Source organism: Poecilia formosa, unplaced genomic scaffold, assembly GCF_000485575.1.
Source record: "Poecilia formosa unplaced genomic scaffold, Poecilia_formosa-5.1.2 Scaffold278, whole genome shotgun sequence".
NCBI lineage: Eukaryota > Metazoa > Chordata > Actinopteri > Cyprinodontiformes > Poeciliidae > Poecilia > Poecilia formosa.
Genome location: NW_006800217.1, coordinates 273933 through 296443, shown reverse-complemented (window position 1 = coordinate 296443; position 22511 = coordinate 273933). Strand labels below are relative to the sequence as shown.

At 39.8% G+C, this 22511-nt stretch overlaps 3 protein-coding genes across 7 annotated transcripts in view; all 3 read right to left on the bottom strand.

Moving 5' to 3' along the window:
- klhdc8b (kelch domain containing 8B) overlaps positions 1 to 2243 on the bottom strand; it is a 180862-nt gene extending 178619 nt beyond the window's left edge. The window contains exon 1 of the mRNA XM_016681362.1: positions 1768 to 2243. The gene's annotated coding sequence lies outside the window, so the exon portion shown is untranslated. The remainder of the gene's footprint in view (positions 1 to 1767) is intronic.
- A 1376-nt stretch (positions 2244 to 3619) lies between these two features.
- On the bottom strand, positions 3620 to 15873 carry LOC103151316 (uncharacterized). Of its 2 annotated transcripts, XM_016681360.1 has the most exons (8): positions 14752 to 15873; positions 12264 to 12364; positions 11898 to 12154; positions 10808 to 10980; positions 10355 to 10573; positions 9322 to 9482; positions 9098 to 9230; positions 3620 to 7982 (listed from the first exon to the last, which is right to left on the bottom strand). In XM_016681360.1, exons 1-8 carry the CDS (start codon positions 15721 to 15723, stop codon positions 7806 to 7808), a joined length of 2193 nt encoding a protein of 730 aa, XP_016536846.1. In that variant the 5' UTR covers positions 15724 to 15873; the 3' UTR covers positions 3620 to 7805. The 2 variants fall into 2 exon arrangements, with proteins under 2 accessions (XP_016536846.1, XP_016536847.1); XM_016681361.1 differs by lacking the exon at positions 14752 to 15873 and having other exon boundaries at positions 12234 to 12272.
- A 1086-nt stretch (positions 15874 to 16959) lies between these two features.
- Positions 16960 to 22511, bottom strand: part of usp19 (ubiquitin specific peptidase 19) — a 25288-nt gene continuing 19736 nt past the window's right edge. For 3 of the 4 annotated variants that reach the window (XM_007571304.2, XM_007571306.2, XM_016681359.1), the window contains 2 exons: positions 21895 to 22067; positions 18921 to 20406 (listed from right to left, as the gene is read on the bottom strand). In XM_007571304.2, coding sequence (XP_007571366.1) covers positions 20143 to 20406; positions 21895 to 22067 — 437 coding nt within the window. In that variant the 3' untranslated portion in view covers positions 18921 to 20142. Of the gene's footprint in view, positions 17946 to 18920; positions 20407 to 21894; positions 22068 to 22511 lie in introns of those variants that run through there. The other variant, XM_007571307.2, reaches the window with a different exon arrangement.

Sequence of the window (22511 nt, the reverse complement as noted above, 5' to 3'; positions counted from 1 at the left end):
ATCAGTTCCTTAGTCCTAAACAGAGAGGGGCATAAATAATATGTAATCTTACACTATTATTTAAAAAAAACCCAAGACAGGACATGCAGAGTGAAGTCACAACAAATATCAGTTCCTGTTTCTGTCTAAAGTAAAATGGTAGCCTCAGGACTGGGTCCTCCTGTGGATGGAACTTCAGGATGAATTTAGCAAGTAGGTGAGCAACTCTGTTTCTGCAGCACAAACCCAATGAAAGATCAACAAAAACTACAAGAACTTAAATGCTTCGTCTTCCTCACAGAACCAAGACCACTAATGTAAGAGAAAGCAGAGTATAGACTGCCGAGTCCCAGGTGGAGGTGGGATTCTGCTGGCCCTCAGCACCACTACATGTCCCTGCCGTATCCAAGGAGACAGACGCTGCGCGTCAGCTGTAATCCTCATAATGAAAAATGAACTCACAGCACCTCAGAAGCCATCATCAGGGCCCAGATGGGAAAAGAAAGGAGAGAGAGAGAGAGATCTGAGGAGTAATTCAGGGGAATTAATAAAAAAAAGAAAAAAAGAAAAACAGAGAAAGAAACAGAATTCTCACAATCCAAACTCAGGCTGAGGACAGACTAAACTCCAGTGACGGTGGTTAAACGTCCAGATGTTGGTCGGCGGGTTAGAGATTTTGTAGAAAAGATCCATGTCATGAAACAGCTGGATGGATTTTCTGTGAATATAATAAAAAGCTTTGCTCTCAATTAGGAAGCAAAACTGGAAGAAGGCTTTTACCTAATCCTGAGGCAAAGAGCATGCTGCTGCTGCTGCTGCTGCTGCTGCTGCTGCTGCTGCTGCTGCTGCAACCCAAACAGCTGAACTACTGATGGCAGACAGGTTTTGTTGGAGATGGCGTCCAAACGGATCACCATTCAATCCATCCATGGTGCTCTGCATGTAGGCCAGAAGGTTCACGCTTTTTCTCATATGACTTCAGTGACAAAGGGCCACATGGCTCATCTGTAATGTTGACCTTAAAGTTTTTTCCTCGTAACTCTTCCATAAAGGCCAGATCTGTTTAGTGCAAAACAGGTTTCTCCAACCTGAGCTGTGAACATCTGCAGCTCCTCCAAAGTTACCACTGAGAACCATGGGAAGCTAAAACCTATGCCACTTCAGGATTTCTGGGTACAAAATATTTTCAAAGATTTTTTTTCCATCTTAAACGAAAACATGCATTTTCTTTCTAGGGCTTTCACCAATGAACTTCCTACATTTTTCCCCTCTTTTACAGGCTAAATTTAAAAAAAATTATTGCCGTCAATTTTTTACTCTTTTTTTTTGTTTGTTTGTTCTTACTACTTTTCTCAAACTACACCTTACAGGAAGGAGGGTGCGGAGGTAGGGAACTTACAAATGCACACCATACTTTTCAGATTTGTGTTTAAAACATTTGACACTGGACACTCTTATTTATGAATACTTTTTGACGAGACGTCAGCTTCCAGAATGGGAATTCCTTTTTTAAAATTGGAAAATACGTGCCAAAGAAAGTGGATAGTGAGACAAACCCAGAGAAAGATATTCAGTCTCTCTCTCCTCATCTGGTTTGAAACACGCGGTAACGCGACCATCACCCCTGGCAGCTTCGGTGCGCCAAGCTTGAAGCGCAGCACCGACCCATTCCTCCAAATCCACATTCAGTGCCAATTAATCGCCATCCGAGCCCAAGAGCAACACCTGCGCACTATTTACACGCGCGATACAAGCGGCGTTTAAAGTTCGCCGCAAAGCATTTCTTACCTGTTTCAGGGGCCAGCGGTGCGTCGGAGTTCACCGGAAACACTTTGAAAGCGGGTCGTTTCCAGCAGAAACCTGGCGTGGAGATTCCGCTACTGTCCTCTCAACAACCAATCCGAGGGAAAGAAAAACCATCAACAGTTCCTCTCCCCTTCTTTCACGAAGCGTTCCGCTCTCCCTCGGCTCTCGCCGTCCCTCTCCTCCGCTCGCCTCCCTCTCTAGCGCGCATTTTACGCAAGGCACGACACCAACTCCCCGCGTCCACGCTGTGTGCCAGCTGTTCCCACGCTGACCTCTGACTAAAGCAGACGATTCTCCTCTGCTTTAAGCTGAGCTTTTAATCCCCCTCGCGTCGTCGCGCGGTGCAGAGACTCGGAGCTTTGGCTTCAGAGGTTTCCCGGGACTCGACCTGCAGCAGCAGGTAAACTTCAGACTCACCTGAACGGAAGGACGCTGCCGCCGGAGGTGAGAGCAGCTGAAACACGGCAACGCTGCCCCCATGTGGTCAAAAAAAGAAACCTTTCCGTTTCCACTTTTAAATCACGAAGCACATTTATTTGGCCAACATCAATCCTATTGAAATATATTTATTTCCGATCTATTAGTGCATGAAAAGGATTATTTTTGTAACCAAAAGTGGGTAAATTAAATAATATAAAAATAATGAATAGACCCTACAAATCAACAAGAAAACAGCAGTCCCCTCTTTTTGCTCCCCCATTCACAAGGTAAGAGCATGCACAGCTTGCAAGTATTGAAAAAAGGCTTATATTAAAAGTTAAAATTAATACCACACCATTAAAAGAGACTGATTCACCTCTTTCTAAAAAGAAAATGGCAACAGAGCTTAGGTTTGCCAAGTCTTAATGAAACATAAAACGTCTAAATTAATTAATGTTTGACAGTTAACACTCTCCACAACAGACAAAAAAAACATGACCATATATCTCAACTATGATTAAATGGAAATGAGTCATTAGAGCACTTTAGATTATTCTGCTGCAGTACGTACACAACTATAACTATATTCATTTTGTCTTTTGTGTCATACAAGCTGACCCAGTGAGATCCACAAACTGTGTGATCTTTCAGGTCATGAAATGGTGGTGACCCCCCCCCACACACACACACACACACACACACACACAAACACAATGGTATGGACAGAGTGGAGTTATACCGGCACCACACAACACAGTCAAATAATTGAGGGGCAGAAAAATGTCAGTGCTTGCAACAAGCATGAGACAAACTAGTGTGTGTGGTGTTTGGGTTAAGACCTGGCTGCCCAGTAAGAGTCCAACTTTGCTGTGTTTGTTGTCAACATCACCTGCTGCCCATCTCTGTAACATCTGAAGTTTTCCATACTGCCCTCGAGAAAACATTAGTTTTTCTTCAAGAGTTCCTCAGTATTCCATGCGACTGTGTGCTGGGGAATCTCCCACTAGCATATTTGGGCAAGTGAAATTTTGTTTATCAGCTGTTAAACTGAGACTGGGTCCCTGCTGGCATGTGATTGTTATTCCATCTAAACATCCTAGGACAGACGTCTGTCGACTGCTCTCATTCCTGTGACAACCCCACCCTACTCATTGACATGATGACTGAGAACCTTTTGGCAGAGAGACAGAGAAAGTCGGGTTCCAATCCAAGCTACACCTGAGGCCTGTAAGACCAGGGCTGACATGTCCATGGACCTGCAGAGGGAATATTCTGGGTTACTCTGCTTCACACCCGTTCTCTTCCCCTTTTGCTTTCTCTTAAAAGATTTGATTGATTTCATTTCAAATCAATACATTTGTGTACACATGTATCAGTTTAATACAGTTGTATACTGGAAGGAAATAAAGATGAGTTCTTCTCTTCTTGATTTTTATTGGAGGTTGGCAAACATCGGAAGGAGGCATTACTGCCACCAACCGGTAGGGTTGACAATAGCTTCAGTTAAAATTTCCCTATTAAATACTTTTTTTTTAAAGCAAGAAGAGGTCTAACTCCTAAGATATAACCCACTGAATATCAATGATAAAAAAAGATTAGTTTCATACAGTTATAAGCTGACATAAAAGACAAACCTAAAATGCTCTTGGGGGCCCCCTGCTGATTTGGAGGACGTAAGCAGCTGATCTGTTTTCTAGGCAGCTGTCCCAGGTTTTTAAACAAAATATGGCACAACTGAGAAACAAAACTTCCATCATCCTTTTAGTTGAATATTCATATTTTACAAGAAAAAAAAACATTTCAGAAAACTTTGTTTACACTTCATGTTTTGACAAGATGTACACATTAAAAATACACATCGAGGGAAACATCTTCCAGCACCTTTGGCTTGGTTTTGACTTCAAAATATTTGAGTAAATTGTTCCAGGAACAAGTCATTTCACTGACAGCCTCATTTTTATTGCTAGAATTCAAAACAATTTCAAATCTTCTGAGGAATAAAGCCAGGTTTTCTTCCACATACATGAGGAAGATCTCAAAAACCAGAAATAAACTCTTCAAAAGACCAAAATCTAACAGCTGGGTTTCAAATACGTTTGGTGAATAAAAAGAAAAAAAATAAATAAATCCATACAACCTTAGAAGAATATCTAATAGTGGAAGACAATTTTTCCTGTCAGGGGTCAACAGAAAATCTGGAGCTTTTATTACAAAGTTTGTATACGACGCCTTCTACTGCTCCAAGGGCGTAACGGTAATTTTTCCAGTATCTTAAGATTTTCACAAAAGTAAAGAAAATTGCATGTTTAGTAAATGAACGTTTCTATAAAATTCAGATATGTTTAGTACAGTAAAAAAAAAAAAACAAGAACAACATGCTAAGACCAACAGCAACCATGCAATTCAAATAAGAATTAAAAAGTTAAAAACAAACCAAAGTCATCGCTGTTGCATAGAGCAGTGTTTCCCAACCCTGGTCCTCCAGGCTCACTGCCCTGAATGAATGAGAAACACTGATCTAGAACATGCAGGGCAGTGTGCCTTGAGAACCAGGCATGGGAAATACTGGCACACTGTATCAGCTACATTTTTGGCATAGTTGGTAAAGAGGTGGGAAAAAAACCCTCAAATATAAATTTGCTTTTTTTTTTTATCTCAGCATCATAATCAGTCACTGAAAATATTTGAGAACTCTTAAGGTAGACTTGGATCACTGATGGTCTTTTTTGGTGCTAGGAACATCTAATTAGTAATCCCTGACTTTGTTTACCAGGGTATAAATATGATGTGACACAGCAGATTTTTTTTTTCAGTCATTTGCCTCTGTGCTGAACTCATACTTGTTTTGCCACCACACACCAATGAACCTTTGATGTCAGTTCACCTGGTTACTGACAGTAACTATCAGTGGCTTTTTTACCCTTTAACTCAGTTTGTGAATATAATTTACTGACAGCATAAAACAAACAATAGATAAACTCCACTTAGCATAAAGCTGTAACTTTTCTAGTTTCTAGTCAATTGTTTGAATAACATATTTTTAGAGCCATTTATGTTTAATAAATATGCAATGTTTTCTTTGACTCATTTCAAGTTTTACATTTATTGAAATAATATAATAGTCCTTATTTGGCAGTGTAATTATGTTAATACATGTAAAGGAGTCTTAAGTTTGGGATACGTAATATAAAGCCTGTCCTCAGCTACAATAAAAACACTGCAATTATCTGCCTTCACGTGCAATTTATACCATCCTTACTCAAAGTGCTTTTAGGTTGTTTGATTGTTCATTTAGCTCTTCATCACCTCTCTAAAACCAATTATTAAATATACTCTAAAACCTTTAAAGAAAACGTAAAAAATACTTCACACTAAGTGCCTTAAAGAATAAGAGAATAAGTCAATGCAAATGAAACCCCAACATCGTCCCAGTAGAGTTTTTCAGACAAATCTGCTGTGAGGATTGCTTGGTAAAAACCTTCCCCTAAAACCTGGTTCACACTGTGTGATCATAAGACAGCTTTGGAAAAAACCATCTGGTGAAGGAAGATTTCTGATCTCAATAGTAAGTACTGACATCAGATTTAAATACCAAGCTGTGTTCAAGATGTCCTGCTTCAACAGGTTTTTGTCACTGCCTCCTTTTCTTTACCTGATTCTGTTTACGATAGCGCTAACACATGTAACTCGGTGTCCATTAACCGTTGGACCAATACTTCTGTTGAAGCTTTCTGATGTGATTCTGCTAAACATTATCTGACACCAAACAGTGTTACAGTAGCATACATGTACATTCAGAATTTCACAGTATGATGCTTCCACAGTGTGACATGTTCAAGTCTGTTCAGATCCACCTCCATCCATCTGTCCATCATCTATACCAGCTCATCCTTGGTGCTGCGGTCAGTGCTACACCCTGAACAGGTCGCCAGGGAAACGCAGACACACAGGACAAATAACCAACCACACACTCCGGCTTAAGGACAAGTGGGATACACCAATTTAAGACTGCTACATTACCTTCTTAAGTCACAGTTCATTCATAGACATATTCAAGTATTGGCATCTAACTCCTCTGACCTAACAAATAAACAAGTTGAGGTAAAAACGCAACAAACCCAACAGCTCAAGTGGCTTTGCTATGTTTTTGAAAACACTTTAGCTGTTTGATGCCATTTTCAGACTCAAGTATCTTGTGAAGATTAAAGAAAACATTGTTCACATTGTTTAATACATTTGGAGAGACATCTGTGTGGTCAGAATTTTGACGCTTCAGTTAAATTGAACAGATTGTTGTAAGCCGTTACTAGCCTGTAGTTTGGTAAAGAAACGAAGGCTACCATTTCAGAATGAAGCATGAGCATACAGCTAGTCTGTATGTTCATACACTCCTGAAAATTAAACAAAAACTGTTAAGGAGACAACAAGTCTAAGTCAAGTCTGAAGTCATGGGAGCTCAGGCACAGGTCTTTGTTTTTGCAATTAAAGCACAACTTAAGTCCAAGTCTGACAGTCAATTACCATCTCTGCATTAAAAGTTAACCCAAAACTATTCATATTCGTGGCAGATTTAAGTTTAAAGTAATCTCTTATATGGCCAACATTTCTTCTGACTGAAAGTAACTTTGGTACTTTCAGTCTGAAAGTGGCCAAGTGAACAATTGTTGCAAAAGTTTTGTTATTGCAGTATTGCTGTATGTTATAGGAATATTGTGAAAAACTGCTTGAAATGCAAAGAAAAAAAAATAGCAAATCATTTAAGTGCCATGCAATCAGGTGTGGGTGACACTCGTTTACTGCACAAGGAAAATGTTTTAGAAAGTAAAGAGGTGGTAAAGTCATGAAGAAACTACGACTAAAGCTACGTTCACATGTCAGGTCTTGATGCTCAATTCCAATTTTTTGCTAAAATCCCAATTTTTTTTTTTCTTTTTTGTGTGGTCGTTCATACTACTAATATAACACGACCACAACCGGACTTCTCTGTGTGAATGAAGACTCACTCCCAATCCGACCCGCATGTGCAGAAAGAGAACGTTGACGTCACACAGCAGCGGTCTGCTTACACATCTAATAACGGACGTCATCATCTATGGATTTTAAACTTGTTGACAAACTGAAGTTTTTTTCCATCAATTAGTGGGTGGCTATAAATCATGTTTTACATGACATTTTTTAAGAAAAAGTAAATAAAACTGAAAGTCATTTTACAGTGCTTTTATCGCAGAGACAAAACTAAATAAGGATGTTAAATCTGCTGGGTGTATGATAACGTAGGTTTAACTGTAAGTGCTCTTTGTATAAACTGGCAATCTTTTGTAAATCACATATTTTATAAATAATAATTATTGCAATGCAAGTAATCTCAGTGCTACATTTTTGGTAAGTCCATGTACTGCTGATGAAATTCTCATCTAAAGATAGCTCACAACCTTCCACCACAGTAAGGTCTTTATTTTTGACCTAGATGACCCAACACCACACTTAAAGTGGCAGTGACTCTTAGTGAGCTGGGATGGAAGTGTTGTTTAGTTTACAGCAGCGTTGCAAACTGCAGATTGTCACATGGACAAACCTCACAGGAACCTAGAAGTTGTCTTCTAGGCTGTCCCATTCCAGAGGTTACTCTCGTAGTTTTTCAGGCAGATGTGAACACGCTGGGTGAAGTAGCTGCGATCCGAAATCGCTCGTAGGAGGTCGGTCTGGACCAAGGAGATGTCGTACAGCTCCGCAGTGCCCGCTGTACGGGTGTCATGGCCGCCGGGCTCCAGGAACACCTGGTGGAAACAACGAGAAGGTAGGTGAGCGGGGATACAGAAGACAGGATGAAGATGACTTTCTTACTGCATTTCAAAGTCCAATGGGTGTTTTGGAATGGGTAATAATCAATGGGTATATATTTTTCCCCAACACACCCTAGAGATAGCTCTGTCAATGTCAATTTCTAGATGCCCAAATGTATCCAGTTGCAGTCTTGTGATCGGCTGATTTATCTTTGTACATAACAAAGAATGTAGCTAAATAGATTTAAAATACTTGAAGAAAACTTGGTTTCAAATTGATCTAATGAAAAGATAGATTTTTTAAAATAAGATTAAATGTACTTAGTTGGTAGATTAATTGATTGAGAGGCTAACTGTGATTGGATTATTGTTAGAAATATTGATAGAAAAGTAATAGATTGAAGAGTTTTGGTTAAATGTTTAATCAATTGATATTTGTTTACTTCACTGGTTTAGTAATTAATCTGCTGATTGATTTTGGGGTTTTCTGTAAAAAAAAAAACAACAAAAAAACAAAAGATGTGTTTACATATTTGTTAAAATTATCACTCATGACAGTGTACCATAGTACTGATCTGTGAAAAAAGAAGGAGGAGGGTCTTAGTGCTGTCAATCAACCTTATATGGATGCTTCAACTCTTGCTCTCTGATATGCTAAAGCTTCTTCCTGACAGCTAGCTTGCCATGAATGCTCAGGCTAGTTAGTTTGGCCACCAATGTCGGCAGATAAACAGCTTCTCAGCCAAAAGCATGATTAGCAGCACATGCAGAAGGTTGATTAGCAGCGTTAAGACCCTCCTCCTGGCTCTGATGGGTTGTTTTTGACCGGGAGCTGTGCATTTCTTTATATTGCAATAGTAGCACTGAGAGGAGGCCGATTATTTCACAGATTATCTGTCTCATTCTATCACGACACGGTGACAGTTTTAACTAATGTAAAAAACATATATTAGTAGAAGTTGTATACATAGACATAGAAAGCATACTGTTGCTTTCATCAGTTAGTTTATGATACTTTCATAAAATAGTAACAAACAGGATCAAAATTAATTGCATAGAAGTTCCAATTCATATTTGAACTAATTAGAATATTAGTGAAGCCACATTACCTTTGGACTAACAATGGTGTCCTCATCATTTTGTCGGATGTTGTCGTCTATAAAGACATGCTGAACATTCTGGTCAAAGGGGTCAATCCATAGGGGCTTCCCTCCTCGGATGGAGAAGGTGTTGGTAGCCCACCTGGACACAGACGCCCGGATTAGAAATCATTTGAAATAGAAGGAGAAAGAACAAAGTGGCAATGTATATGCTGCAGCTTCTGTTTGTGTACCAGTCAAAGTGGTCCTGGAAACCACTGAGACCCTGCACAGAACTCAAGTACTGGTAGAGTCCTCTCTCTCCATCACGAGTGGACACACGCTCTTCAGCCCGGCTCAGGACGACCCCTCGCTTGGTACAGCGGATCTTACCCGGAGTCATATCCACTCTGAGCTGAACCAAAGGCAAACGGAGAGCAAAGGTCAGAGTTAGTAAAAGAAGAGGGTAGGAGAAGAGACGTAAAAAGAAAGCAAGTCCTAAAGTTCTTAATCATATTAGCTTGATTGTCTAAGAAGGAACCAAGATTAAATGAACAACATTTACAAGCAGAAGCTTCTTCATCAGAGTGTCATACAACAGCTAAGTGTCTTCAAATCGGTTGCAAGACAGACCGGTACAGCATCCACAACAACTCTGAGGATATTTGTACAATACAGTTTACAGCAATACCAAATTTTATAAAAAGAGATTTTACTTCCTGATGTAACACCTTCAAATTGGGTTTCTGTTTCTTTAAAACCTCCTGCTCTTTCTGAAACTCCACTTTCAGGAAGTCATCACAACATCCCTCCTCTAATAACACTTTAACATAGTTTTTACCATCGTTGCACTGAGAAGTAGCTCGTACAATGAGCTCAGTAGATGTTGTTTCACCAGGTGTTGGCGAATTGCTGCTGGCTAGTCTGAAGGATCTGAGTGGGGGAGGGCTGCTCTGTGAGGCAGAAGGTTGGAATCTTCAGCTCTGAGGAGGAGCAGCACCTTGAAGGCACCACTAGGTCAAACCAGGAGTTTTAGACAGCTGAATAGTTGCCATGGAGATTAAAGGATTTGTCAAACATGCACAGAAGAATTAAAGCAACACTCCAGGAATGTTTTTGATGAGTGAATAACATTTTAACGTCATGTAACACTCAAAAAAAATTATTTTACATAATACTCCCCCTTTAAGGTAATTTTCTGTCACCTGAACAGTTAATAGGCAGAGTTCTGCAAGGCAACACTGAAGATCTAATATTAGCTGATGTTTAGGAGTGACCCTGCCTCACCTTCAGCTCAGGCAGATCAGGGAACAGTGGGTGAGCTCCCTCATTGACTGCTCGAGACACGGCCTTCAACACCCGAGGCAGGTCAGTCCCAAACGTGCGGAAAACGATGGCAAATTCCCGTCCTTCCCACGCCAGATCTCTGATCAGCTGGAAGAAGGAAGGGAGGATCCAGTGGTAGAGTCGGCCATCTTCTCCTTTAACAGACAGCTGTCTGTCTTCCTGTGGGAAACAGTGTTGAAATACTTCGTTCTCATGATGTTGGCTAATTGCAAAGAAATCAAGCATGTCCAACTTGGCTTCAACAGCGACCCCTTTGACTTAAGAGAGGAAACATCAAAAGTAATGTCAACTCAACATTATTATAATACATCTGAGTGTAGGTAGCTGCACTGCTCAGAGAGGAGTCACCTTCGTCTCAGAGCGTCAGGCAGGTTTCTGTGATCGCTCACTTGCCTTGACACCCTCAGGCCAGCGGAGCAGCTCCAGATGTTCCTCCAGCAGCCCTTTGAAGCGTCGCCCAGCAACAGAGGTGAAGCCTGGTGAGCGTCCAAACTGAGAGTAGTAGCTGGAGGCGTCGCTGCAGGGAGGTAGCAGGGAGGCAGAGTCACTCAGCCATTCCCATTTTCCTGCAAGAATTACCCAGCATGCAAGAGTTTCAGAGATGGAAATTATGACATTATTCCTATCAAAAACAGTAAAACTTGGAGTAGGACTGAAAAGCCATTTTAAATTCAGTAACTTCTATTTAAAAAATAGGTCTTCTCATTCTAAGCAAAAGTGTATATTCTGCTCACAGATTGACTATGTTTAAATTGTCAGGCTGTTCAGTTGAAGGACATTTGACATCATGAAATAATACAAATCATCACAACCTACAAATCTTTTCTCACCACGGGGGCTTACAGCTAATATTCCACTGTGTTTACTTCATGTCATCATGTTAAATGTCATTCAGTTGAATAGCATGACAATTTAAACATAGTCAATCTGTGAGCAGAACAGACGATTTTGCTAAGGATGAGAAAACCTATTGTTATAGAAGTAATTGAATTTAAAATGGCTTTTCAAGTATGATTTGAATTGTGTGAGATGACGTGTTTCTATCATTGGGCTGAATTTATGGTATGACTTACGTTTAAAAATGACAAATGTTTTCATAGGTGGAGTAAAAAATATATTGATAAGTATTTTGCATCTACCTATATATCGTAAAGTCAATATAAACCTAATGAATGGTTTTCTGATTTTATGTATTGCTTGAAAATATTATTAGAATATAAATTACTACTTAAAATAGACACTTTCAAGGAATTATGTCATTTCAGTCTTCCACAGAGTGACGAGGAATCAATGAAAGTGGAATCAAAAGTAGTTCTCAGTGACTACTGAAGTGTTTATATCACCGAAAATAAAGAAATTAACTCAATATAGTGCTGAAATAATTGAATACTTTCTAAACAGCAGTTCCATCCAATTTTTCCACGTGTGTTCTAGAAAAAGAACAATAAATTCCCGGTGTCAGCTGAAAGCAGCTGGACTTTACCGTGTTTGCTCATCTTCCCCCAGGTCACGGTGGTGAGGAAGTAATCCAGAGCAGCCACCGTCCCTTGTCCGGTCACCGTGTCCGAGACTAGGATGGTGTTATTCAGGTCCATGTGTAGAATTAACTTTTTCTTCGGTGAGTGGTCTGCGCAGCCGAGTGCCCGAGGGACTGACACCGCAGGGTCACCTGCTGTCCCCCGCACCGGCACACAGATACTGCCGCTCTCTGTTCCTTCGTGTTCCTCCGCCATGACAGCTCTGCGGTTACACAAAGGGAAACATTCTATCTGACTGACTCATGGATCTTAGCCATTTGTCAGTTACCAGGGTGACTCACTGGTATCCACCAAACACGCGAGATGTTTACCGGTAGCTACTTCCTGATTCCCCGGTATCCATCTTCTTCTTTCTCATTATCAGGCGAGATGGTGACGAACACTGAGAACACCGCCAAACAGCGCCATCTTCCTGTGGAAAAAGTCACTCATTTTTCACAGGCCTATTTAATTTTGTTACTAATGAAATTCTGTAATTTTGTTTGCAGTGATTAAACTAAGTTACATTTCATTATATTATATTTTATTTTATTTTTAATTATTGACTGTAATTTAGTCCGGGAGGTGGAGTTCAGAGGGTGAGAAACCCTGAAAGACACCAGCCCTGGGATCATAGTCTGGAAAAGTATGAAATCTGCCTTTCCCAGATATGGATACTAATGAAAAAAGAATTGTGCAAGCAAGCCCTTTTGTCCCTACCCTATTGTCTGAATGTTTTATCCAGTGACCTTTAATACATTGATATCATCCACCCAACTCCTTCCTTCTATTCTTATATATTGAATGGGTAGAATAGGACTTTGCACCAGTGGTGCAACTACACATTATTCAGGTGGATGCAAAAACATAAATCTGTATGTCTATAGTTGAGAAAAATAAAATACCAAGTCATGCACAGAGATTTGTTCCATGTCTAAATATACTGTGCATTGTCCCACCCAGCATGAAACCCCTTCTGTTTCATTAACACCATAACACCATGCACTATAGGTTTGTTGTAGAAAAGAAAATATCTAACTTATTTTGTCACAATAGCTCCTGCAATCTCTTCTATGCATCTTTAATATTTAATTTAAAGTCCCACCATTAAAGCTCACATAGGAAAGAGAAGAAAATAGGCAAGCAGAAAAGCTACAAGGTAGAAAAACCCAATTGGGTAAATTACATGTTGCATGTATGCATCGAAATATTTTAAATCTGAATAGGCGGTGGGCTTATGACCAGAGGAAAGAGAAAATTCCAAAACAATTTATTTATGGACAGTTATGGAGTTTTAAAGGAATATTGAGACCTGAAGAAAACTTAGAGAATATTTATAGATTAAGGAAAGCAGAAAAGCAATATTTATTTCTCTTCATAATACAAAATTAAAAAATAAGAATTTAATGGATGTAAGGTGGTGTTGCTACACACTTGTGTGCAGTAGGTGGCGATAGAAGAAGCCGATTGATTGATTGATTGATTGATTGATTGATTGATTGATTGATTGATTGATTGATTGATTGATTGATTGATTGATTGATCGATTGATCGATTACGATGACGATGATGATGAAAAAGAAGAAGACTTTTTGGAAGAAGAATAAATTTTGTCTTTCATTTTTTTAGAAGAAGATATGTATCTTATATATATGTGCAAACTGAAGCTCAAACATAGAGAAACGTTTTGACTTGTAGCGTCAGATTGTCACTATGGTAACACCAATAATAATGATGATGATGATGATGATNTGTCCCCCAGGTGTGTCTACTTACCTGATTACCCTCCCTGTGTATTTAAACCCACCTGTGTCTGTGTTCTTCGTCGGATCCTCGTCGTGTCTCACGTCTGTCTGTTCCTGTGCTGCCAGTGATTTTCAGTTGTTCCTCCTGGTTTATTAAATTCTCTGATCATCATGACTACCTGGGATTCCCGGCGTCTCTCTCACCACTCACAACCACACATCATGACAGGGATCTTTGCTGCAGGGCACTGTTCATGTTTAGCTTTTCTACAAATATTTCTGACAAATTCAGTGTGCCCTCTTAGCCCCTTTTTTATTAGCCATTGCACCATCTAGAGACATCTACAATGTGTCAAGTTGATGTCTTCACTGGTCTCTTCAGATCTTCTATCACACAAGACCTGACAAAACTTGTCAGCGGTTTATCCGAGTCTCCCAGGTTCATGTTTTCACCTGTACTCTTTTCAAAAATGTCCCTGAAAATTGCTTCACTGAGCTCCTCAATCCTTCCCAGGGACAACTTGATATCTTTGTCCTGAACTTCATTCCAGATTTCCTGGGACATCATGTCACAGAACCCATCAACATGTTTAGCCTGGAAGCTACAAGCTGATTCTTCAATCATTTTGCTCACCAGACCTTTAACAAGTGTCTGTAAGGCCGTTTTTATCTGGGTGTCTGCTCCAGGGGTCTCTTCAGGGTGTTTCTTGGCTCTGGCTGTAGCTCCGGGACAAGCTGGGATGTCTGTGGAACTTCTAGTTATTGCTGCTTCACCTTTCCCCTGGAGAAACTCCATCTGAAAGCCCCCTCCATTTATCACTTTACTTTTTGTATGGGGTTGCTCTAACAAATCAGAGTGCGACCAACATTTTATTTTCCCACAAAGGTCACATATAAAGTCATGACATCTTTCCACTTTGCTAGCTTTCTTTAACAAGTATTTCTCAAAACAGGACAGAATTGTGTCTTCAAACTCTGGGATTTTCATGACTAGCAAACACAAAGCGTCTTTATCCGTACAGAAGATTGCGTTACAAAGCCTAGAGAAGATTTTTTTGATGTATTTCTTTCTTACTCTTGAGCGAAATTGTATTTGTTTCCCCTGAACCCGATCCCAGACTTTTTCAAGGGTCCATTTGAAGATGTCCTGGAAGACGTCAGAGTAGCAAATCTTATCTGATGATTCCAGCGCCTGACACAGAACCAGCCTAATAATCTTGCTCACATATTCTTTACTGGATTGACCCTCTGAACTGAGGTCTTTCATGGTTTTCTTCTCAGCTGTGGTAAATTGTGATTGATTACAAGCCTGATTGTTCTCACTCTTAAATATTTGGACTCCTCGATGGGATGGCTGTTCTTGGAAGTCAAAGTCATTTGATAGCAGTGATCTCTCATAACAGTGGGCTTTTCCACTATCAGTTAACATCTTTACAAATTCCTTTGTGTCTCCTTGAATGGTGTATCCAAAATAGCTGAGTTCAGCCAACATTTCCTCCTTTTGAGAGACTTCCACAATGGTTGGTAACTCGGGGATACCCTCTTTGAACCAGGGGTTTCCCCCATGGTATTTTTTATAAACCCCATGTTTCCCAGTTCCTTTGATGATTGGTTTGATCAAGCCAGGTGTTTCAGGTCGCTGCTGGTCAGTTTCATTAGCCCTATTAAATAGTTTATGAATGCTTCTCTTGACCAAAGAGCCTTTCTTCACATTGACCATGTTAGTGGAGGGTTGGATCCTTTTGATCACTTCTTTGACAACTAGTTTCTCCAACTTTTTAACGGCTTTTGAGTCAACCATCTCTGGAATGCCCAGGAACTTTGGAAGAGCTTCTGAGAGTCTGTTACCCACAATGGCTTTGACAACCTTGAGTGTGATAGACGTCCACTGGACTTTGTTCAAGATCAAAGCGGAAAAAAAAGCTGTCGCACCGACAAGTAAATGTTTCCGTAACCATGCTTTTTGTTTTTTATAATCGCCTGACAAAAACTTCCTCCAGTGCTTCTGCGGGATGCTCTGAAACAGTTCCTCGAGCTTGACATCCATTTTTCTAGAAGACTAAAACAAGATTTCTTCGGGCGGCTATGAAATTGTTATTATTCTGTTGATCCCCGAGAATCTCTGGGTTTGGATTTTTTACAGAAACAACCGAGATAAAAGTTTAATTTACAGCAAGACAGCGAAGTTAGTAACACTGGTTGAAGGATTGTTATCCTCATTGTTACGTCACGGCATAGAAACCATGTTCCGAATTATACGTTCGGAGATGAGAGGAGGTGGAGGTGCGGGGGTTGGATGCGGAGGCAATCTGGTTCCTGGGCTAATGCCCCTCTAAGCAATTTCTAAAGTCTGGCCCAGGGGGACGTTCTCAAGTTTCACTGCAGTTCCATTAACCACTTGGATGATTTGGTGAGCTCAATTAAATTATCTGTTAGAAGCTGCAGTATGTAACTTTCATAGTTTTTTTTCCCTCCCAGATGTATTAAAACCGTCATAATATTGCGACAATATAGTACAAGACAAATCTGTTAAAAAAAAAAAAAGCCTTCTACTTGTGGTACAACCAATCAGAGTCAGGAGGAGGGACTTAGCGCTGTCAGTCAACGACTTACTTTTCCAGGAAAACCATTTATCCACCGTGATCCGTGGCTATGCTAACTGGCCTGCGCATTCACAGCACTCTGGTGTGAGAAACCATCTGCTGCCTAGCACAAAGAAAGGGGGAGGTCGTCTCATATTATGCCGTCAACATAGCGCCAGTTTTAACTAATAAAAAACATGTTCTAAAATGCATATTTAGTTACTTTAATATTTATTGAATTGTCACATCTCTTGATAATTTTGTAGTGTTGTAGTAGTATTTACCCCCACCCCCCAAATTTTTTAAAATTTCTTACATTTCCATGTTTCAGATCAAACAAATTTTAATATCAGTCATAATGATTTTTTTTGTAAGAGAAACAGAAAGCTACTCAACCCAAGCTGGCATTATGTGAAAAATGAATTACCAACTGTGAAAGTCAAACTGACCACATTTTCTGGATCATAACCAGTTCTATTCCCACCGTTACATCTAAACAAAATAAAAATTAGAAAAATGTCATGATTTAAAACACTGAAGTACTGATTTGTATCAAGTGTCTAATCATAACACTTCAAATAAACGGTTTTTAAAGACAAACTATGTTGTTGGTTTAAGCAAAACAACTGGCTGCTGTTCAGTGGAAACAGGAATCTTACAAGTAAAAAAAATAAAATAAACATGACGGGTTCAAATATGAATAGTCTTCACTAGTTTTATTTACAGATGCACTTTTCCCCCCCAGATACTCCTGAACTGACAGAGGTCCAGATGAGTGAAAACATTACAGGCTTTTCCATCAGCAGTTTTATTTTAATCAACCATTTAGTTTCCACAGCAGGATTAATAATCTTTCTTACTTTATATCCGCAGTTTATGACAAACGTTGCAGGGGTTAGACTGGACAACTCAAGACAAACCTGCAACAGTGAACTGGAGCAACATAACATTTCAGCTCAGGGCGGGCGATTACAGCCTGTACAAAAATCAAGTCATGCATATTTCAGTTTATACCAAAGCCCTCTAACACTTACATCCACAGGATCAAATATTACAAGAATGGGGGAAGAAGAAAAAAAAAAGGCAATATCTTTAAGAAAACAGAAACTCATGTCCACCCCTGCAGAAGGAAACAAAGCAACTGACTGGAGATGCTGCAGCAGAACAACTCAAAAATAATTTACAGACATTTTAAACGAGCACCAATCAAACTCTACAGAATTAGCCTAAAAGTCCAAAGCGTCAGTTGGGGATGGTCCAGTCTGGTCTGATCTGGTCCAGGTTTTCAGCTTCAGACCGGCCCTGATGGTGTACAACAGGATATCCTCTGACCTCTGAATCATGGCTGCATGGTGCAGGTGTGGAAGCCGTGTTTGCAGTGGATGCATTAGACGACATATGCCAGCTTATTAAACACCAACGCGTTATTTTCAGGAAGTCACTGCTGCTCTGCGAGTCGAAATGAAAACAGTCGGGACCCTGGTTGACCACATCCACAACTGAGCTTTGGAAACCCCTTTTTTTTTTTTTTTGGACGCCACGGCAACTAGTCCACCTCCTCCATGTTACTGTAGGACGGTGCTGTGCACTCCGCAGAGTGAGCGAAAATGTCAGCTGGCACCTCCGGGGTGAGGGTGGGGGGTCCTTCAGGGTCCAGGTCTGTCCCAAACAGTGACTGGCTAGAGGCCTGGAAGATAAATCACCAGTTAAACGAAGGATCCTCAAACATTCACACTAGAGAAACAGGAAAAAAAAACACTTTCAGTCAAGGTTGTAGTGTGAATTTATTTAGAAAGCAGCATTAATACAGTACTGGAAGGAAATGGAAAGATATTACTTTGATTTTAATCATTTTACAGGTGGCTTCAAACTACTAACTCAGATTCCTTCAGCCTTATTCAACTCTGGATCATTTCAGATCAGAACAGAAGTGATTGTGCTCCCTGCATGACGATATTGCAACCTTCCTCATGCCTCTTCACATCAAGCTCAAAATGACACGTCCAAGTTAAAAGCACATTAACTTGGACGTCTCTGACGCATTGCATATGTCAGAGACAGGCATTCGTATACCCTAATTTTAATTTATAAGAAAACATTTGAGGATAACAGACCACCTAATGCTGCTTTAGTACCGCTTTCCCTGAGACTCAGAAATGCTCTCAGAAAAAAAACAAAAACATCTGCATAAAGAAGGCAGAAATGTGAAAAATGTTGATATTGCTGCCGTTTTGCAATTTATAAATTAAATTCAATTTGATTACAATAAAAATATATGTGTATATATATATATACTTTGTTACAAAAGAAATGTTCAAAATATATAGGTACAATTTCTCACAGTGCTTTAAAATACAAAAAAATGTATATAGTCAGAAGGAAACAGAATTCTGAAATTTGAAGCTTATTCTGCAGCTTTGACTAAAAGAAAAAATATTGCTTACTACACTTCCTTCCAAAAAGTAAAGTATGTTTGTGGCTTTAAATATATCATGTAAAAATATATCAAACAAATTAAGACGTAATGAACTGTTATTAGGCATGGGATGGTTTCTGGAACCAAGGTAACAGCACTGCTCCTCCCCCACATGTTGCTGAACACAAAATTTTAAAAAGCCAAGTTCAGCTAAAGAAGCCCCATCTTCTATTCAGAAAATGGAGAAACATGGCGGATAAATTATGAGCATCCTCTGCTCACTACAGTAGTTTCAGTCAGAGGTTCATCTTCAGATCATCTAACTGTATTTAAGAAGGAACTTAAACAGTTTGAGTTGAAATATTTATGCTGTGGCATTTTGAATACCAGCCCAGCCCATACCTAAAGTACATTTAAAAAAAAAAAAAACAGATTACAGTGCAGAAAACATACAGGACGTGTAGAATACGACATGAAAGGGACAGAAAAGGACATTTTAAACTAAATCCACTGAATAAACCAGACAAGAACCAGGAGGAAAGAGCCTTCAGGTTGCAGCTTCACTGCAGGAGCCTTGTGCAGAGAAATGAAGGTTTCCTTCAGCAGCAGTAGCAGCAGCTAGCTTCAGGCTAGCTTCCTTACTTCAGTCTAATTAGCCCTCCTAATGTCACTGACCCACAAACAGCCTTGCAGACAAACTACCGGTTCCCAATCAGGAAGCATCAACTAGAAAGTTCCACAGCTTTCAGCTTATCAAGTCTGCTCCAGGTGACCTCAGATCACTTGGTAAAGAGTGGGCTTATTAAACCTTCAGAATGTAACTTTATATAATTTATTTTTGGAAACTGTCACTGTGCCTTGACAGTACGGCATGAGACAGATAAACCAAAAAAAGCTCCTCTGTCTTCTCCAAGCGGGCCTTAGCAGTGCCAATCATATTCATGGATAGACCTCTTACCCCGCTCTCTGCTACGCTGCAGCTAGCATAGCCTGTAATGAATGCTAAGGCTAGTTAGCAATGACAGTGGATAAAGGATTTTCATGTAATAGTAAGTTGCTTATCAGCCATTAGCACATTGAGCAGTGAATACATGAGGCTGACTGACATCGCTAAGACTTTCCTTCTGGCTCTGATTGGTTGGTTGTTTCTTCAGATGGCAACAGTGGCTCAGGGAGGAGGCAGAGGATAGCGATCTTTTCATAAGCTTTCTGACTGTCAGGACATGGTGACAGTTTTTTTGTTAATTTGTTTTTTGTTAGTTTTTTTTTTAAACAAAAGTTACATACAGCAGTTTTAAAGCTATATATCTACCTTAGCCTCGACTATAAGACTACTTCTCGTTTATTACTGAAACATCTACCATAGTCCCATAGAATCCTTTCAGAAAGCATGTAGTGCAATCTTTGTTTCAAATACCTGTTATTAGAAAGGTATTTGTCGTATTTGAAAGCATTATTATTAAAAGGTTCATCTGATTTTGTATAGAAAGGGATAAACTAAGTTAACAAAGAGAGCGATGACTGCAGTGAGCGTGGCCACCACTAGATATCGCACGCAGTCTTCATCGGGATAGTCTGACATCTTGTGCCTGCGGCGGCGGCGTGCGCCTGCCTCTTCCTCGCCTCTGTTCCTCTCTACTTGTCGGCTTCGGAGTGGGGAGCGGAACAGTCCGCGAGGCCCTTCGTCGGGCCCCTCGTCTTCCTCCTCCAGTTCCCGCCATATTAGAGAGGCCTGCGATTGGCGGAAACCGGGTGTCAGCTTCTGGGAAAAGGCGAGTTTCTAACAAACACTCAGATCACACTTGGTAATGCCACAATGAGCTGCCTGCCGAGCAGGAGGGACGACAGGCAGGCCGAAGCTCATAACACATAAAGTATTCGTAGTTCTTAGACGCTGGAACCATAAGCTGAAGTGTCATTTATGTGTCACGGATCAATACATGGGAGTACAGAAGTGAAGTGGAAGGAAAAGGGTGGAAGGTTTTCAGAGATGACCACACCAGATCCACAGTGTGGAACATGGTGGTGGCAGTATCATGATACAGCAATTGGAATACAAGTGTTTAGATGAATGGAGCTGAAAATGCAGCAAAAAAAAAAATAAAAATAAAAATAAAAAAAGATTTTAGAGTGATTTATCTAGAACAGTTTTATTCATAAAAATCTTTGAAAACCGTGATCATTTTCCTTGCACTTCACATGCTGGCCTATTGGATAAAAACAACAACCAATTCTATCCACAGGGACATTGAATGTTACAAGTCAAAAATATGAGAACTTTAAAAAGATGACTATTTTTTAAAAAACAAAAAGCTAATTTAAAGAAATGACATCATGTGATGACACCATTTTCATGAACTACTCCGTTTCTGATTTCCACAGATTTTGCAGCAGCAACAAAAAAAAAAAAAAAAAAAAAAAAAAGGTCGCTAGTGTAGGAAATTTCTCTTTTTCACTTTACCAATGTCAGAGAAAACAAATGCAACATGCTTATAGTGGCACGCATTGGCTTAAAATTGAAATCTGTTTTTGTTATTTTTTTACAAAACCTTATTTCTGATTATAAATTATTTTTTTCCCTCACTTTTTTCTTATAAAACATAAGAAATGACTAAATACTTTCCAACACTTGCTTCAGTCATCCCTTCTGGGAGTCCAAATAAATACAAGCTAGAAAACAAGATGGTGGCTTTGGGTGGAATAACATCACTCAAGTATGGAAACACAAAGAATACATTGGTGGAAAAACAACCCGATTTTCCAACAATTACATTTCCAAAAATCGGAAATTGGATTAAGTGATAAAAATGGATCTATTGCCCTTAGAGGCATTATAAAATGCACAGCTGTTTTTAAACATTTTGAATCGGTAAAAGGAGACCTTTGCAGGTTGGCTTTATTCATAAGAACTCAGAAAAATCTATGATTAGTGGGTGTTGTTTCTCAGACATTTTACACACACGCTGCTGTTTTGTAACCAATTAAAAGCTCCTCCTAGTGGCTGGAACATTTATTACAACAAACCTCTGAAAAGTAAATGTGAACATCTAATCAACGTGTGATTACATGGCGCTATTTAACAAACAGCTTTATTTTATGTTACTATGGTTGAAGAAATTATCAACCTTTCATTTAAAGTACAGCTCAGAACCCGGGAAATAAAACCAAAGCCTCTTTATAAAGAGAACCCTGTGGTTTCTTATGGTTGTGGCGCCCTCACCTGGCTGGCAGAGGCTCCTGTGGCTGTAGCTGACTCGGCTCCGGGTGAGAGGAAGCGTGGTGGCCTCTCCACAGGGGAGTTCCTGCGGCGGTAGAACAGGACGTAGGCGTAACGCGTCACCACCTGGCTCTCCTCCACCATTGTCACGGTGCTGTCGTCGAACAGCCGCCACCCTGTAGCCACACATAGAAGACAAACTCAGAATGCAATATAATAAAGGAGCACATTTACAGAAAGTAACAAGTGATGTTCTGATGTGAATCAGTCGCAGCGTATCTATAGGTTTCAGCACGCCAAATTTAAGACTTTTTTAATGTCACTTTGAGTAAAATTTAAGACAGAAAAAACTATAAATATAAGGTATGATTGGAGAAAGTTTCTGAATTGCAATCAAGAATGGTACAAGAAAAATGGGAATCTGGATTTGTGCCCATAACAGATGCAAAAAAATAAATAAAAATCTAGCTAGCTAGCAAGGGTATATTGGCCTGGAAACTAGCTGACAACTCAAGACGTTCTGTGCCCTGAGGAACAGAGTGCAATGAGGGTGTTTGTGGGTGACTCAAACTTTTGCCAGACAGAAAAATATTGCGGGAAAAAGGAAAAAAAAAAAAAAA

Bases quoted from the DNA above. Each gene is read 5' to 3' on its own strand.
- LOC103151316 (XM_016681360.1), bottom strand. From the start codon at position 15,723: ATGGATGTCAAGCTCGAGGAACTGTTTCAGAGCATCCCGCAGAAGCAC. The intron at 12,365-14,751 runs GTAAGAAAGAAA...CTTTTTCCACAG, and splicing joins AAATACAATTTCGCTCAAGA to GAAGATGGCGCTGTTTGGCG. The intron at 12,155-12,263 runs GTAAACATCTCG...GTGTAACCGCAG, and splicing joins GAATCAGGAAGTAGCTACCG to AGCTGTCATGGCGGAGGAAC.